Source organism: Coniosporium apollinis, assembly GCF_000281105.1.
Source record: "Coniosporium apollinis CBS 100218 chromosome Unknown supercont1.6, whole genome shotgun sequence".
In the NCBI taxonomy this organism is placed as follows: domain Eukaryota; kingdom Fungi; phylum Ascomycota; class Dothideomycetes; genus Coniosporium; species Coniosporium apollinis.
In genome coordinates, this window is record NW_006913268.1 from 483,060 (window position 1) to 498,271 (window position 15,212).

A 15,212-nucleotide genomic window follows, 5' to 3' on the forward strand; every position below is an offset into this window, starting at 1 on the left:
TCAATCACGAGGCGGCGCCGTAAAATGATTTCCAACCGCAAACCTATCACCCTGAAGGTCCAGCGGATTCAAGGAAGCCCCGTAATCAACCAGTCGTTTCCGTAACACTTGTACGTTTCTCTCAATGTGCGACAGAAGGTATTCCAGCCGAGGCCTCTCTTCCGCCCGTGCGGCCAGGCACGCACTCACTAAGTCCCTTAATGCGCGGCTGCAAGTCACCGCCGCATCGTCTACGCGCAACTCCAGCTGGCCGTTATCATCATAGCATATGAATTGCTGCGCGTAATTGTCGGCTTGATAGATTAGTGTAGCCATGACGGCACCGATGCCCCAGACGTTGGTCCAGGCGAGTTTGGGGACCTGGCGGTGCTCAATGTTGGGGTAAGCTGCGGGATATTGCTCCTATGACAGGGGATATTAGTCTGGAGGCAAGGATGCAGATATAGTGACTATGGAGCAACTTACTGGAGCTTCGAACCCTGGTGTGCCGCCGCCCCTATGTGGACCGCTTCTGTCATTCCTCACGGGAATCGCGCAGCCAAAGTCACCTAGCCTGGGACCCGGATAGGACCCAAAGAAGCAGTCGAAAGCATAGGGGATCTGGTCGCCCAGAAACACATTGTGCGGTTTCAGGTCGCAGTGCACGATTTCTTCTCTCCAGTTGTCGGTGTAGGAGTCGTGGTACGTGTCTGGCTCCTCGGTACCGTAACGGCAGACGATGCACGCCTTAACAAGGGCATAGAATACGTACCAGAGAAAGGCTTCAGGTATATTTTGTCTGCCTCGGAGTCAGCAATGTTCGCAGTGTTGTGTGCCAGCCTAAAACATGGACAATATTCTATATCACCGTACCCTTTCTTAGCATAGTCCCACCAGAATCCACTCAAGTCTCCAAAAGGCGCGAAGTCCATAATGACCCAGTATTCTGTCCTATCATCGGCGATTCTATAGTTCCGAAGCGCACTGATGTGGTCACTGTTGCCGGCGAGTCGCATCAGGAGCTCCACTTCCATTGGCGGATCGTCAAACTTCTTAGGGCGATCTGGGTCTTCGGAGCCGCAATATTTCATTACTGATCGCTGTTAAATGCCTTAGTTAGTCTCGCCCGCCCTCAATTTCAGTGCTCATTGGCAAACATACGTCAACGATGTTGTTCTCTTTATCGAGCTTCACCCAAACCGATGCTACACCAAATCCACCCTGGCCGAGTTCAGCGCCAATGATGTGACCAGGTAGATATTCTGTGGCTGTCAACTCAGTCTCGTGCCGTCGACGAAGGCCCTCGGCGTCTCGCTTCTGCTTATCCAGGGCCTTCTTCGCCTTGTACTCCTTGGCCATTCTGGTGAGAGAATGAATGTGCGGCCGGAATGGAGCTGATGTTGAGGTCTCTTTGTCCCAACCTGCGATATAGACGCCCGCAGCATTCTTCTCAATCCCTCTTGGCGGATTCCTCGGAAGAGCTACCTCTGGCTGCTTTCCAGCTTTGTTGGAAGGTCTGTCACCTCGGGAGCGACCACCTTTTGGACTTCCAGCATTCTCATCGCCGGAGCGCGTCACTAAATCGATCACCTCAGGAGGGCGAGCGTCTTTTTGACTTTCACTGTCTTCACTGCCGGAACCCAAATCGATCACCTCGGGAGCAGCACCTTGCCCGTTGTTGACGCCTTGGGGTGCGTTGCGTATGGCATGCTGAGGCTGGTCCGGGGCAGTCCCAGCATGTGATTTGGCTCCTTGAACACTCTGTTTCTTGCTTCGGGCCGGAGAATCTGCAGGCGTAGGTGAGTGAGCTGACTCAGACGCAGGAAGAGCCATGAGCGCCTGCCGATCTGGGTGAATACCTGGACGGATATCTGGACTTGGGGCGCTTGACATATCCTCGCGTGCCGATTTCTTCAGTCTCATATCGTGGATGATGTTTGCTATGCTACTGTTTGCGGCAGCACTGTTGTAGTGAGGCTGCTTGCTTCTCTTACTGTTCGGCGGGTTGGCTTTCTCCTTCAAGGGATCCAGAGGCGGCGGTGTCAATGGTGACGCAACAGGAGTTCTGATTGCAGCTGCGGTACCATCACGCCTTGACGAACTCGAACCGATCAAGATCGGGTCGTCTGCATGCCTCCCTTGTCTATCGCCAGTGGGTGGAGGAGTTTGTTTGGTTCCATTACTATTCGACGAACTCTCCTCGTAAAATTCGTAGTCGGGGAGGGGGGATGCTGACGGTGGAACTTGAGCAAAAGGGGTAGACGCAGCTTTGGTGCTCGTACGCTGCGACCGGCTCGAAGTGATTGTAGCGCCTGCTCTTGCCTGGCTTCCTGACTTTGCGGCTGCGGGCGAAGGGGGCTGCTTCCTTCGCTTGCTGTTTGGCGGACTCTTGTTCTCGTTTCCGTCATATGGATCGGCAGATTCCGACGGTGGTATACTAGGAAGAGGGCTGGCCTCAGCGCTGGGACTCTTGCGCTTCCGACCTGCGCTGCTTGAGTTGCCAGACTGCTGGTAGATCTTCCGTTGGGCGGGCAGATGATCATTCCCGGTTTGAATGTTTCGTATCTCGCCTTCCTCGAGGCTAGGTGTCCGACGAGCGTTCTTCTGTCGAGCCATATGGGCTATTCAGGTATCCCGAATCCCTTTAGGTGTCTGACACGTGGGATTAATGTCGCGTATTGACGGCTGTCTGTTTGATGAATTTCTCTCTCCACCTCACCCTTGAAAACCGGGGCTACGTACTAGGTGAAGAAGGATCGAGCAGGATTGGCATGCAAGAACCAATACGATAGCGTAAACTAAGCGAGCACGAGAGAAGAACTGATACAGAGGAAAGAGTGCTCCGGTAGTAAATGACCAGCAAAACAAGTGCTGTATCAGCCACGAGACGATTGAGGGGCCGTACGGAGCTGGCTTGAAGCTCGGCCGGATTTTGTCCTGCAAGCGGGAGAGATTGCTTTGTTTTAGATGCTTTGGGAGTATCGTGGAGAAGAACAAATAGCGACGAAAGCGACCATCTTCCGCTTCAAGCGGCAAAGACATAGAAAGTCTTTGTTTGACAGTTGCGGAACATAGCTTGCCTTTGCTCTCTCGAGAGGAGAGGTTCTCGAAAAATGGATACTCTGAGTTCCTGAATTATGGTGGATTGGGTTTGTTCTATAGGACTCGCCTACTAACTAAGTACGAGTAGACGGCTGCGGTTTGAGCCATGTTCGTGTATCCGCTCCGGGGATGCGGCGAAGATTATGCAGCCCTCTTCGAGGGCGGTGCCATATGCTAGCGGCATGTCCGCCCTTGAGACAGAGCCATAGGTTTTCAATGAGAAGTCAAACACGTTCTGTACAGGCGGGAAGCTGTAAGTAACTCGGTGTTTGGGTAGCGAGGCTCAAGTCGGGATGATTCCAAAGGTCATCGCTATCCCAGTCACGTGACGTCATGCTTGATTATCGCCGGGCCAACAAGGTCCCAGCAAACATTCCTATCGGATGAGAACCACCCAACCGCGGCTGCAGATTAACCAGATAATTCCATCGCGCTTTCCATGCTCAGTTCAGTAAAATTGCAACCAACCCCCTCTGATCCAGCTACCGATCCAACATGCCTGCAGTCACTCGAGCCCGAGCAAAGAAGACGGACAACCCGCCATCACCAGCGAAGAATGGTCTGAAGGAACCACCGCGCCGAGGGAGGAAGAGGGCTGTCGAAGAGCCCGCCCCAGAACCGGAGAAGAAGAAGAAGACTGCGTCAGCAGTTGCTGAACAGAAGAAGGCGAACGAGCCGAAATCAGTTACGGCTCCGACAGCGGCATCCACTGCGAAGAAGTCGTCCAGCGCAACCGCGAAGAAGTCGGAGACGAACAAGATCACAATCACAACCAGGTCGACTAGGGCAGGGAAAGCATCCAAAACTGCCAAAGCAAGTGAGCCCGTGGCAAAAACCAAGAACATCATAGAAGAAGTGCCAGAGAAGAGCGAGGAAATGGCTCCACCTCTCGCAAAAGGGAGCAAGATTCCCGTCGCAACACCAAAGAAGTCCGCCGACACCGCGCCATCGAAGAGCGCTAGCCCGTTGGTAGAGATTCAGAACGTCAATATTAAAGCGAAGACACATTTTGCAGAGAAAGCAGCGAATACGGCTACACGGGGACCGGAGACAGACGCAAGGGAAAACCACCATCATCTCGTCTTATTGGAGAATAAGAATGACGCAGTCCACTCGAAGTCCTCAAGTGTTTTACCGCACAACAAGACACCCTTCAAGTCATCTTTACTCCTGCAGTCGGCCCGTAAAGCGCCTGCCGCATCACCGCTGAAGCTCCCACCGAAGACTCCTGGGAAGCTCGATGGTTCAGCCGACCCGATGCAGACCTCCTCGCTCCTGCAATGTTCGCCGCGCAAAGTACCGGTGGAAGCCACTCCAGTGAGAGCAGCTGGCGGAGAATCGCAGATGAAGACCTCTCTACTTCAGCAAAGCGCGCGCAAAGCTCCAATTGCGGCTGCATGCTCGACGAAGCACTCTAGTGAGAATATCCAGCAAGAGTCACTTCTTAGGGCGTCACCGAAGAAGGCCCCAACTGAGAGCACGCTCTTCGCCGCATCGCCTACTAAGGGTGGAAGCTGCAATTTCGACGGCAATATGTCTCTTATCCAGGTGTCGCCACGTAAAGCACCACTGGACTTCCAGCCAAGCGCGACTTCACCGACCAAGGATGAAAAGACCCCGTTTCACGGCAAGACCTCGTTACTGGGCACCTCAGCCCGCAAGATGCACCTAAGATCACCATTGAAATTGATGCCTCCGCCGGCTTTTAACCTCCCTTCTCCAATCGCTGAGCAGGAGCCCACTACTCCTACGCACAAGTCGCCTCATCACCAGAGAACACCGACAGAGCCACCAGCAGCTCCTACGACCACGCAGGCGATTGAGGAAGAACTCTTGCAGTACCAGTCACCTACCGTCTCACCATTGAAGCTGGAGTCCCTCTTTGGAACGCCAGCAGCTACTCCAGGACAGAAGAAAGAGATGGAGCTCGGCGCAATGTTGTACTCACTCGCAACCGGATCATCTCGGAAGGCGAGAAAAGACAACGACTCAGAGATAGCAGAATCTGCGCCTTACACCCCAGTTACTCCGTCACAGAAGATGCCGGCAAGGTCTACCGAGCAGGCGGAGGAACTGGATTCCGTCATTGACTTCTCCGCGACGAAGCGGATACCAGATCTGCCTCCACTGCCACCGAGTACGCCGTCAAGAGTTGCGCAACAAGCGGCGATGTTCGAGGAAGCCATAGCAATGTCTGCAAGAGGAGCTAGAGCCTCAATGAACGACCTGCTAGCCTCAGCGCGCAAGCCTGCTCTACTCAGCGACAGCCTTGCCCAGCCGCTTTCACCAACGAAATCAGCTCTCCGCTCGCCTCAGAAGTTCGGCTCGCCCAAGAAGACGGTGACTTGGACTTCCGAAGAGCCGATCTGCGAAGAGCCACCCCAAGCCGGTCCGGATGGCAATCTGATTTCAGACTGCGTCTTCTATGTTGATGTGCGCACCGTCGAAGGCGCCGACGCCGGCGAGTTCTTCATCCCTCTGCTGGAGGAGATGGGTGCGACTGTTGTGCCCCAGTGGACAAGCAACAGCGACCCAGTCACACACGTGCTGTTCAAGGACGGCGAGCAGATGACGCTGGAGAAGGTGGTAGCGAGCAACGGGGCTGTCAAGTGTGTTAACATTGCTTGGCCGATTGAGTAAGTCCCTTCCATTCTCAGCATAATTCGCGGACGTAGATAGGAAGCGAACTCGGAGGAAACGAATGCTAACAACCTCCAGCTGCGAGCGCTTCAACCACCGCGTCTCTGAATCCGCCTACCTGATTGACCTCACTCACATCCCCGGCCAACCCCAACCCCCCGCCACCCCGCGTCGCTCCACCCGCTCCCGCCCCAGCACCCCGCTCTCCGACATAACCCTCAAGCTCCCCATCAACACTCCCGCCCCCAGCACGCCCAAGTCCGCAGCGCAGTCAGCCCAGATGCAGACGCCCGAGGAAAAGGAGAACGTGCCGACGCCGGATATCCTCAAGTCAACAAAGACGACCTACTCGCCGACGACGCCGTATTTTTTGCACCCGGAGGCATTGGAGCAGAAGACGTGCCCGGCGAAGCAGGAGGGGAAGAACCTGTTTGGAGAAGAGGAGTTGGGAGAGGAGAAGACGCCGTTTAAGCAGCGGTTGTTGAGGGCGAAGGCGGGGAGGATGAGTATGTTTCCTGCTGTTGGTGGTGCGGGCAGAGGGCTATTCTAGAGAGTGAGGCTCGAGTTCCAGAGGCTTCATATTGGCGCTGGCGGTAGGGTTTCGTTTCGTTCCGTTCCAGTACGCTGAGATTTGGTGCGTTTGGGGGCAATTAACCTGGAGTTTCGGTGATGCTCGCGAGATACCCGGGCACGGAGGTTTTGTAGGCGTCCGAAGCTGGCTGCGCTGGGTGTCTACTTCTCGTGCTATTTCTGCTGCTTGGGTGTGCTAGCTTTGTTACAGTAGCTCTTGGCAGCAATACTACTCGATATCCATCCTACCCAGTCGATACTCCAACGCCTGCAATGCTTTTCCCATGCTTCTCTGATCTCCAAACGCCGTGTACCCAAGACTCCATTATGCCGATGCCGTGACAAACGCAGACATGGCCTTGACTGCATCCCCCTCATGCGCCTTCAACAGCTCCGTAGCTTTCGCCTTCGACAGCTCCAATTGCTCGACCTACGCGCACATTGTCAGCCCAGTTCTCCACTCTCCATTCCCCTTCTCCTCCTTCCAGCTCTCCCACCCACGAATTTTTAGACCCACAAAAAGTGCCACATCCCCCTGATCCACCTTAACAACCTTCCTTTTCACCTCCTCCTTCTTCCCCTCCTCCTTAACATCCAGCCCCCTCATCGCCTTCCCCAGCGCCTCGGTATCGACCTCCTTCTTCCCGGCCGGCGCATCGTCATCCTCGCCGCGTGCATCCAGCGACGAAAGCGCGGCGGCTGCTTTGCGGTCCTCGGCGCTGATTTTCTCCGGGGGAGCAGGGTCTGAAGCGCCTTCGTGGACGTTTGGCGGTTGGGGCTCTTCTGCCATTGTAGGTTTGGGGGAGCTGGGCGCGGAGTATTGCGAAGGACTGGAGTCTAGGGAATAATGTGAAGTGCAGTTATGGTGGGCGCTTGAGCACAATTGGATTTTAAAACCTGAACATCAGATATCCAAAGCGTTAGAGGGTGCGGATGGGGATGGTTCGGCACGCCGGAGGTTGCGGGTTTGGGTCATGCGGTGTGCCCCATTGCTACTCTGGCGGTCAGGAATACTTCGATATTATTTCTCTATAAATTGTAGCACCAGCAAAACAACCTATCTACAGGTACGCAGTTCGTTTTCGAAAAAAGAAAAGTCGTGAGGGGCAGATACCAGTGCGCCGGCTGCTGCTGCTGCTTTTCCAAAATTCTCACATCAGCAAACGTGGCTTCTACTGTAGTGCTCTTGAGCTGTAGGCTTCCTCACTCTCTGTCTGCGCGAATTGAAGTGAGTCATCTACAAATTTCGAAGTTGTATCTGTCTGCTTCTCTTTCTCGTCTATCTGTGAAACAATAGTGCTGGCGTCCGCGGCCTGAGTCTGGAAGAGGTCGGTGTTCTCGCTGCGTTTTGCTTTATGTAAGGTTTGGCATTGAGGCTTCGATGCCGGGCTGCTCTGCTTGCATTACCCGAGCCCATAGGTTCAGGAAGTCGCAAATTCTTCATAGACCATTCCTGTTAGCTTTTCATGGGTGATCCAGACCTTGTCCTCCCTGTTTCCTTCACTCAAGCTCCCAAATTCAGTTTCGCTTAGCTTGGGCTCTGGCTGCGTATGATTTCAGATGTCGACCATCGTGCTTATTCCTTACAGGCCTCAGAGCGTTTCACGGTACCTGCCGTGTTAAAAAGAATCATAGCTTTATAAAGCGCGAGTAGGACGTTGGACCACTCTGGAGAACCGCAAGCGACCTTCATCCGGTTCGATCACGGGGAGGGACGGATGTCCATTGCCCACGATGGACGACAACATTTTTGCAAGACTGCAGGGCTATGCGCAGCAGTTCCAGGCAAATGGCGCACGGCAGTTTCAGAGTGACAACGCAGCTGCCTCGGCATTCATCGCTCAGCAATTTCTTGATAATCCTCCGGAGCCGTTACCGAATGAGCGACCTCTGAAGTCCGTCCCAGTGGATACGTGGTCACCTTCATGTACGCACCCCCACCTCCTCATATCACCTGCGTAACAAGGGCGAAATCAATGCTAACAGTCTCCCAGCATGGCGCACCAAACCCATCAAACAAGAGGTCTCCTACACCGACCCCTCCGCCGTGACTTCCGCCCTCAGCCAACTCTCCCACCTCCCCCCAATCGTCACGCCCACCGAGATCCACAAACTCAAGTCCTCCCTCCGCGACGTCGCTCTGGGCAAAGCCTTCCTACTCCAAGGCGGCGACTGCGCCGAGCTCTTCTCCTACTGCTCCGACTCCCCCATCGACGCCAAGATCAAGCTCCTGCTGCAAATGTCGCTCGTGCTGATCTGGGGCGCCAATAAGCCTGTCGTCCGCATCGCACGCATGGCGGGGCAGTACGCCAAGCCGAGGTCCTCGCCCACGGAGACCGTGAACGGGGCTACTGTCCTTTCCTTTCGCGGGGATATCCTGAACGGCTTTGAGCCCGCCGCCAGAGACTTGGATCCCGGCCGGCTGGTTCAGGCGTACTTCCACTCCGCTGCAACGCTTAACTACGTCCGAGCGCAGTTGGCGTCGGGGATCGCGGATCTGCATAACCCGCTTGACTGGGGCCTTGGCCATGTCAGGGACCCGGCGCTGCAGGAAAGATACCAGCGCATCGTGAGCAGCATTACGGATTCTCTGCGCTTCATGCGCACGGTTGGCGTGGACACGGGCGCGGGACTGCAGACTGTGGAGCTGTTCACTAGTCACGAGGGGCTGGTGCTTGAGTACGAGGAGGCGCTGACTAGGCGATTGAGAAGGCCGGCTGGGTATCCGGCATCATTTGCAACAGATGATGCGCGCGTTGACAGCGACGAGAACGCTATCGATGGCGAGGCTGAGGGTGATGCCAAGGCATTCTACAACACCTCCGCCCATTTTCTCTGGATTGGGGACCGCACGCGTCAGCTCGAGGGCGCCCATGTCGAGTATTTCCGCGGCCTGGAGAACCCGATCGGCATCAAGGTCGGCCCGTCGATGAAGGCGTTGGAGTTGGTTGAGCTGTTGGACATCGTCAATCCGCAGAAGGAGATCGGTAAAGTGACGCTCATCACGAGGTATGGTCAGGACAAGGTGGAGACAATGCTGCCGGGACATATTGAGGCGGTTAAGGCGAGCGGGCATGTTGTTGTTTGGCAGTGTGATCCGATGCACGGGTGAGTCGACAAACTCCTGATGTGGAAATGGCTATGACTGGGAACATAATGTTGACGAAAATTCTGCAGTAATACACGGAGCACGCCCACGGGCATCAAGACTCGCCATTTCAGCAGCATTTTCTCGGAGCTCTCTTCGGCGCTGAAGATCCACAAGCTCCATGGCTCGTTCCTTGGAGGCGTGCATCTCGAGTTGACGGGTGATGCTGTCACGGAGTGCATCGGCGGTAGCGAAGGTCTGGTCGAAGAAGACTTGAGCCTGAACTATACCACGTTCTGCGATCCGAGACTGAACGAGAAGCAGGCCCTGGAGTTGGCGTTCCTGGTTGCTGGACATTATCGCGGGGAGAACGTGGTCTTGCGGCGAGACTCCAGAGCTGGGCGGGAGTAGTGTGTGTCGGTACTGTAAAAGCTTGTGATCTCCACATCTCTTATTTCAAAACTCTCGAGCATGATTTCTGCATTTTTTCCGGCGTACTTCTTAAGCTCATATACGTCTAATATCATATCATTTCCACGAACGGAAGATCAATCCTCTGCTGTATATACTCGAGAGCCTCAATGACTTTTTCGTCCTCGTACCTGCGAGCGACAAGTTGGAGGGAGATTGGTGCCCCGCGGTACTTTTCTGGCTTATCTGCATTCTTATTAGTCGACTGTGAGGAATGAAAAGGGAGATCGCCAGGCATCACATACAGAGCTCGTAGTTATACTTGTCTTTCTCATTCCTCGGCTCATGTCCCTCTTCCACTAGGTCGACCTCTGGTTCAACCTTTGTAACCTGCGCATATCAATGAAACGGGTCCCCCCTTTAGATCATTCTTGCGAGGCATACCGGAAACACCAATGCGGGATAATCCAACAGGTTCCACTGACTTGTATAGCCCCAATATCTGGCACAGTCCAATGGCGGCGCTGCCCCCGGCGTGACAGGACACAGAATTACATCTACCGCGCCTCCGGCGTTCGCTCCGCATGCGGTGTCGTTCCAGATCTTTGCATAATCGGCGCGGTATTGCTCGCGCATTTCTGTCAGCCGCCAGACGTCGGCAATCATGCGGTTCTTCACAAAAGGATTCTCCTTTATGATGAAAGAAGAGAGCGGTCGCCAGGGCTCGCCGGAGGCATCGATGGCTGCGGTCTCTCCGGCGCCAGCGTCGCAGAAGTAGAGGCTAGCCTGGGATCAAAATCAATATCATCTCATGACGGCTGCAGCACTAGCAAAGAAGTGGGCAACAAGGATTTCAGTCTTACGATAATCTCCCACGCCAAGTCGTGCTTCCACGGGTTCCACTCGACAACCTCGATGCCATCGACCTCCGCCAGCTTATCCACCACCTCCTTTAACGCCCTTGTGACCGGTGGGTGCGGTCTCACAACTCCATCATCCCAAATGACCCCAACCTTAAGCCTCTTCCTCCCCTCCCCATCCACCCTCAGCCAACTCTTCTCTTCCCTCCACTCAAAGGGTACACAACTCGGCTCTACTAACCACGGCTTCTGATCCAGTATAGCCCTCATAAACATCTTGACCCCGCCCAAACTCGTCGACATCGGTCCCACAGCCGGAACAACATGTTCCTGCCCAACCATCGTAGCCGTAAAGCCCCCAATCGGGAGTCTATAACTCGTCGGCTTCAGCGCATAAACCCCACAATTCCCCGCCGGGCTCCTCACACTGCCTCCAATATCGGTCCCCACGCCCAAACAGCTGCCCCGGCACCCCAACAGAGCACCTTCGCCCCCGGAACTCCCGCCAGAACTCAGTTCCCGCTGGAACGGGTTCACAGTCGCGCCGTATAGATTGCTGCTCGTCTCGAGGTGCATCAGCGTCTGCGGCTGAGTCGTACGTGCGTAGAAGACGGCGCCGGCGCGCCAGAGGAGCGTGCAGATATAGGCATCGCGGGGCGCGAGACGGCCGACCCAGGAGATGAAGCCGCCGTTGCAGTCGAGGCCCGCGAGGGAGATGTGTTCTTTTACAGAGATGGGGAGGCCGTGGAGGGGGCCGATGGGGCGGCGGTGCTTTTCGATGTAGTCGTCGAGCTCGGCGGCGCGAAGGAGGGCGCGAGCTGGGAGGAGCTCGGTTAAGCAGTTCGTCTGGGGGGAGGGTTATTGGTCCGCGCAGTTGGGGTTGCATGTATCTCGAGGGGGAGGGAATAATGAGTGCGTTGAACATCAAGGTCTTACCAGCTTCTGTGCTGATCCAGCACGCCGTAGAAAAGCGGTGGTGACTTCTGTGCTTGTGATGGTACCAGTGGACATAAGCTCCACTAAGTCCTCTGGTGCAGTCTCGGTGATCTCGATTTCTCGCTCGGAGAGCAGCTCCTTGGGGATGCCGGAAACGTTGAGTGGGAGGTCAGAGGCCACATCTGGGACTAGGGGCTGGACAGCTGCGATTGTTTCATCTCGGTGCTTCTGGGCTTGTTTGGCGATGTCTTGCCAGCTGCGCCGGTGAGATGAATGGGAGGTCATGACGGACAATTGATGAGACAACAGGGAAGTACGGGGCCCAGAATGACAAGGCGATGGTAGAAGATATTTAACTATCTACATCCGCGGCCAGGAAGGGCCTGTAGTGGGGTATCTCCGGCCTGTAGATGTGTTGATAGAGGCATGCTGGGTGTTGATAAGAAGGTGGAGCTTGGCTGCTGCAGCGCCGATCTTAGGTTCGTCCATTCAGCCCCGCTTGTCCTGCCGTATTGGCTGTTCTACTTGCCGCGCTGATGTTGGTCCACTTCGGTGTGCTCATTGGATCAAGATTCTAATATTGATAACGAGCATACGCAGGAAAGCCAAAGCATGTGAGACACGCGGAAAAAGAGATAATAACAGGAAGCGAAATCAAGAGCCAGGCACGCCTGAGGACATTGTTAAGTTGACATACGGGATTGATGTAAAAGAAATCGACGTGTTTAACGCGCCGATTAGATTCAGTGTCTTCGGAGTTGCTGACCACCATGCTATAGTAACATGTAAGTAATGATTTGTGAATAGGGGACTCCTGACATCTCTTACACCTAGCTTTGCCTGATCCATTCTAAATTTTCATGTGAGCTGAGGCCTAGTAGCAGCACGAATTCATACATTCGAGGTGAGATGTAGCACCAGGCGGAGCATGACTATTGCAGCACAAGCATATTCATAGAGAGCCTGAACCCCCGAGCTTTCCCCGGTGCAAATCCGTGATGACATGTAGAGCTCGATAGCTCCCCAGCTATACAAAAGCTCTAAAAACCCCTCCGGTTTGCCCCTGCAAATATGGGCTCATCTTCTTCAAAGGCAGCTCGTACAGCTAGCGGTGCAGCACGAAGATATCCCTCCCGAACACCTCCCACCACAGCTGCTCCACGAACTAGCAACGCGCCCTCACAACCACCACCGCCAGGCGATCCCTCGAGACCCGGACCTACCGTACGGCCACAAGCCAGAGCGAGCGAAACAAGAAATGAAGGTATGTTAGTTTCACTCCCCTCCTCTCTCCAGTTACCTTTGATTCCAAACCCCTCCAGCGCCACTCCAATTCCTTTATCCACGCACGGCTAACACAGCGAACCCACTAGCAATCAACCTCGACGCCTCCGACCCCGCCTACGCAGCCTCCCTCCGCTCCCTCGGCGCCGTAAACCCACACCCGCATTTCTCCCCCTCCTCGACCTCACCCTTTGACCCCTCCGCTACCTCCTCCACCGCCACTTCCTCGCCCTACGCCTCCCCCCTCCACCAATCCTCCTCCCACCCCACCCCCATCAACTCAGCTCTCGTGATGCTCGCGGCGCGCGACCGCCTGGCGCAAGAGGCCGAGCGCGAGTTCGACGAGGTGGCGCGGCGCGGGAGGGGAGCGCAGGGAAGGCAGTTCTTGGATGTGGGGTTGTTGCGGCATGTGTTGATGCTAAGGGATGAGAAGGGGTTGAGTGGGGAGGAGATTGAGCGGCGCTTAGGGCTGAGGAAGGGAATTGTGGGGAGGTTGGGGGCGAAGGGGGTGGTGGAGAGTATGTGAGGTGGATTGAAGAGGAGGACGATGAAGGGGCAGAGACGATAAGTGTGTGGGTTTGTTGAGGAAGAATGGGGATGAAGGACGGGAAGAGGGACGGTTTGCGGAGACGGCATTGCACTGGAGTTTTGGGGGTTGACGGTGTTGGTTTTTTCTGCCAGTACCAGGCGAACGTGTAGGCATGGTAGCGGAGCTGATACGTCAAATTTTGGAGGTTTTGTTGAACCATATCGCCGACTCCTCCCACGTGATAGGCTGCCAGACTCACTCAACTGGACCCAACATACCCACCAACCGCCCTACCAAGCAGTATGCCCCCCATCGATCTTCAAATCCGCGCCAGTCATAAAGCTACTAGCATCACTAAGCAAAAACACCGCCGCGCCCCTATACTCCTGCGGCTTGCTCAGCCGGCCCAACATATTCTGCGTCGCCCACTCCGTCTCGCGCTCCGGAAACTTCTCAAACAACATTGTTACCATCTGAGTCACAATATAGCCTGGTGAGATGGTATTGACGCGGATGCCGTACTGGCCCCACTCCATGGCGAGGTTGCGCGCAAGCTGTATGACGCCGGCCTTGGAGGTGTTGTAGGCGGGGCAGATTAGGCCCTGTATCACTGTTAGCGCCCGCATTCCCACGCACCAGGACTTCTACAATAGTGTGTGGTTGGAAGGGAGGGAGCACATACCCGATTCGCAACACTCCCACTCATACTCGCAATAAGCACAATACTTCCCCCGCTTCCGAACCTAACCATCTGCTTCGCCACCGCCTGCGCCGTCATGAACACGCCCGTGATGTTCACCTCGAACATGCGGTTCGCGTCCTCGGCTGTGTACTCCAGCGCTGGCGTCTCCTGCTGGATGCCTGCCGCTGCGATCAGCCCGTCGAGCCGCCCGTGCTCGGAGGCAATGTCCGCCACTATCTGGGTTAGGGAGCTGGCGTCTCGCACGTCGATCTGGCGGTAGTGGAGGGCGGTGCCTAGCTCGTTCTGCGCCTTTGCTTGGAGCTTGGGGAATTCTTCCGAGGGCTCGGGCAAGCGGTCCAGTGCATAGACTGCGGTATAGATGGTTAGCTGCCGGGCCTCTATGCGGCCTTTCTGATCTCTATCATTCTGCAATTCGGCGGCCGCTGGGAGGAGACTAAGATGAATGACATAATCTTACCTGTAGCCCCAGCCTCCAACAACGCCTCTGCTTGCGTCAATCCGAGCCCGCGCGCCCCGCCTGAGACCAAAATGACTTTATCGGTAAGGCTGAACTCTGGAAGCCGCTTTTGCGTGCCCAGGAAGGACCGCGCTGCGTCTGCCTTGTCGTCTGAAGGCGGTTGCGGCGGTCCACGGCCCTCAGCATTCTTCAGCGGGCGGGTGGTGCCGAAGCACCTTCGGTTGGCGAGAGCGGCGAGACATGATGCTCGAAGGGCAATTGGAGAGGCGAGTGGGACGCGGCGGATAAGATTAGGAAGGAGGCGGATTGGGGTGCTCATGGCGTATGGGGTCTCGAGTAGTAAAGTGAATTAAAAACCTTGGATCTTGGCCCTTCTTCTGCGGCTACTCAAGAGATTGAAGCAAGCTTCGTGTGTCTGCTAGTAATGGAAGGGTGTAGAAGATGCGATTGAAGTGGCTCTGGAGCACAAGCAGAAGGACTGAGAGGAGATCCGAAGTTGAGGGAGACAAGCGACAGAGGAAAGAAACCCGACTCCATACCTGCATTACCTACCTGCCTCTGCCGACTGCAGCCAAGCTACCAAAAGTGCTCTCGGTGGGCAACTCACCCGAGCCCACGGTGTTTGTGCCTCTCTAAAGTGGGTGCCAACAGGG

At 55.4% G+C, this 15,212-nt stretch overlaps 7 protein-coding genes across 7 annotated transcripts; 3 read left to right on the forward strand and 4 right to left on the reverse strand.

Moving 5' to 3' along the window:
- W97_01795 (NEK protein kinase) lies at positions 1–2,595 on the reverse strand (the record flags this gene model as incomplete). The annotated part of the gene is made up of 4 exons (XM_007779698.1): positions 1–402; positions 466–778; positions 853–1,079; positions 1,141–2,595. The coding sequence occupies 4 exons, from the start codon at positions 2,593–2,595 to the stop codon at positions 1–3; spliced, it is 2,397 nt and encodes a 798-aa protein (XP_007777888.1).
- A 981-nt stretch (positions 2,596–3,576) lies between these two features.
- W97_01796 (uncharacterized protein) lies at positions 3,577–6,271 on the forward strand (the record flags this gene model as incomplete). The annotated part of the gene is made up of 2 exons (XM_007779699.1): positions 3,577–5,717; positions 5,800–6,271. 2 exons carry the CDS (start codon positions 3,577–3,579, stop codon positions 6,269–6,271), a joined length of 2,613 nt encoding a protein of 870 aa, XP_007777889.1.
- Positions 6,272–6,616: 345 nt separating this feature from the next.
- Positions 6,617–7,081, reverse strand: W97_01797 (uncharacterized protein; the record flags this gene model as incomplete). The annotated part of the gene is made up of 2 exons (XM_007779700.1): positions 6,617–6,721; positions 6,809–7,081. 2 exons carry the CDS (start codon positions 7,079–7,081, stop codon positions 6,617–6,619), a joined length of 378 nt encoding a protein of 125 aa, XP_007777890.1.
- Positions 7,082–8,025: 944 nt separating this feature from the next.
- On the forward strand, positions 8,026–9,790 carry W97_01798 (3-deoxy-7-phosphoheptulonate synthase; the record flags this gene model as incomplete). Its single annotated transcript, XM_007779701.1, has 3 exons — positions 8,026–8,218; positions 8,286–9,399; positions 9,469–9,790. The coding sequence occupies 3 exons, from the start codon at positions 8,026–8,028 to the stop codon at positions 9,788–9,790; spliced, it is 1,629 nt and encodes a 542-aa protein (XP_007777891.1).
- Positions 9,791–9,902: 112 nt separating this feature from the next.
- W97_01799 (uncharacterized protein) lies at positions 9,903–11,871 on the reverse strand (the record flags this gene model as incomplete). The annotated part of the gene is made up of 5 exons (XM_007779702.1): positions 9,903–10,036; positions 10,096–10,180; positions 10,235–10,576; positions 10,654–11,496; positions 11,587–11,871. The coding sequence occupies 5 exons, from the start codon at positions 11,869–11,871 to the stop codon at positions 9,903–9,905; spliced, it is 1,689 nt and encodes a 562-aa protein (XP_007777892.1).
- Positions 11,872–12,657: 786 nt separating this feature from the next.
- W97_01800 (uncharacterized protein) lies at positions 12,658–13,396 on the forward strand (the record flags this gene model as incomplete). The annotated part of the gene is made up of 2 exons (XM_007779703.1): positions 12,658–12,850; positions 12,960–13,396. 2 exons carry the CDS (start codon positions 12,658–12,660, stop codon positions 13,394–13,396), a joined length of 630 nt encoding a protein of 209 aa, XP_007777893.1.
- A 293-nt stretch (positions 13,397–13,689) lies between these two features.
- W97_01801 (short chain dehydrogenase) lies at positions 13,690–14,878 on the reverse strand (the record flags this gene model as incomplete). The annotated part of the gene is made up of 3 exons (XM_007779704.1): positions 13,690–14,001; positions 14,082–14,449; positions 14,560–14,878. 3 exons carry the CDS (start codon positions 14,876–14,878, stop codon positions 13,690–13,692), a joined length of 999 nt encoding a protein of 332 aa, XP_007777894.1.
- Between the last annotated feature and the right edge of the window lie 334 nt (positions 14,879–15,212).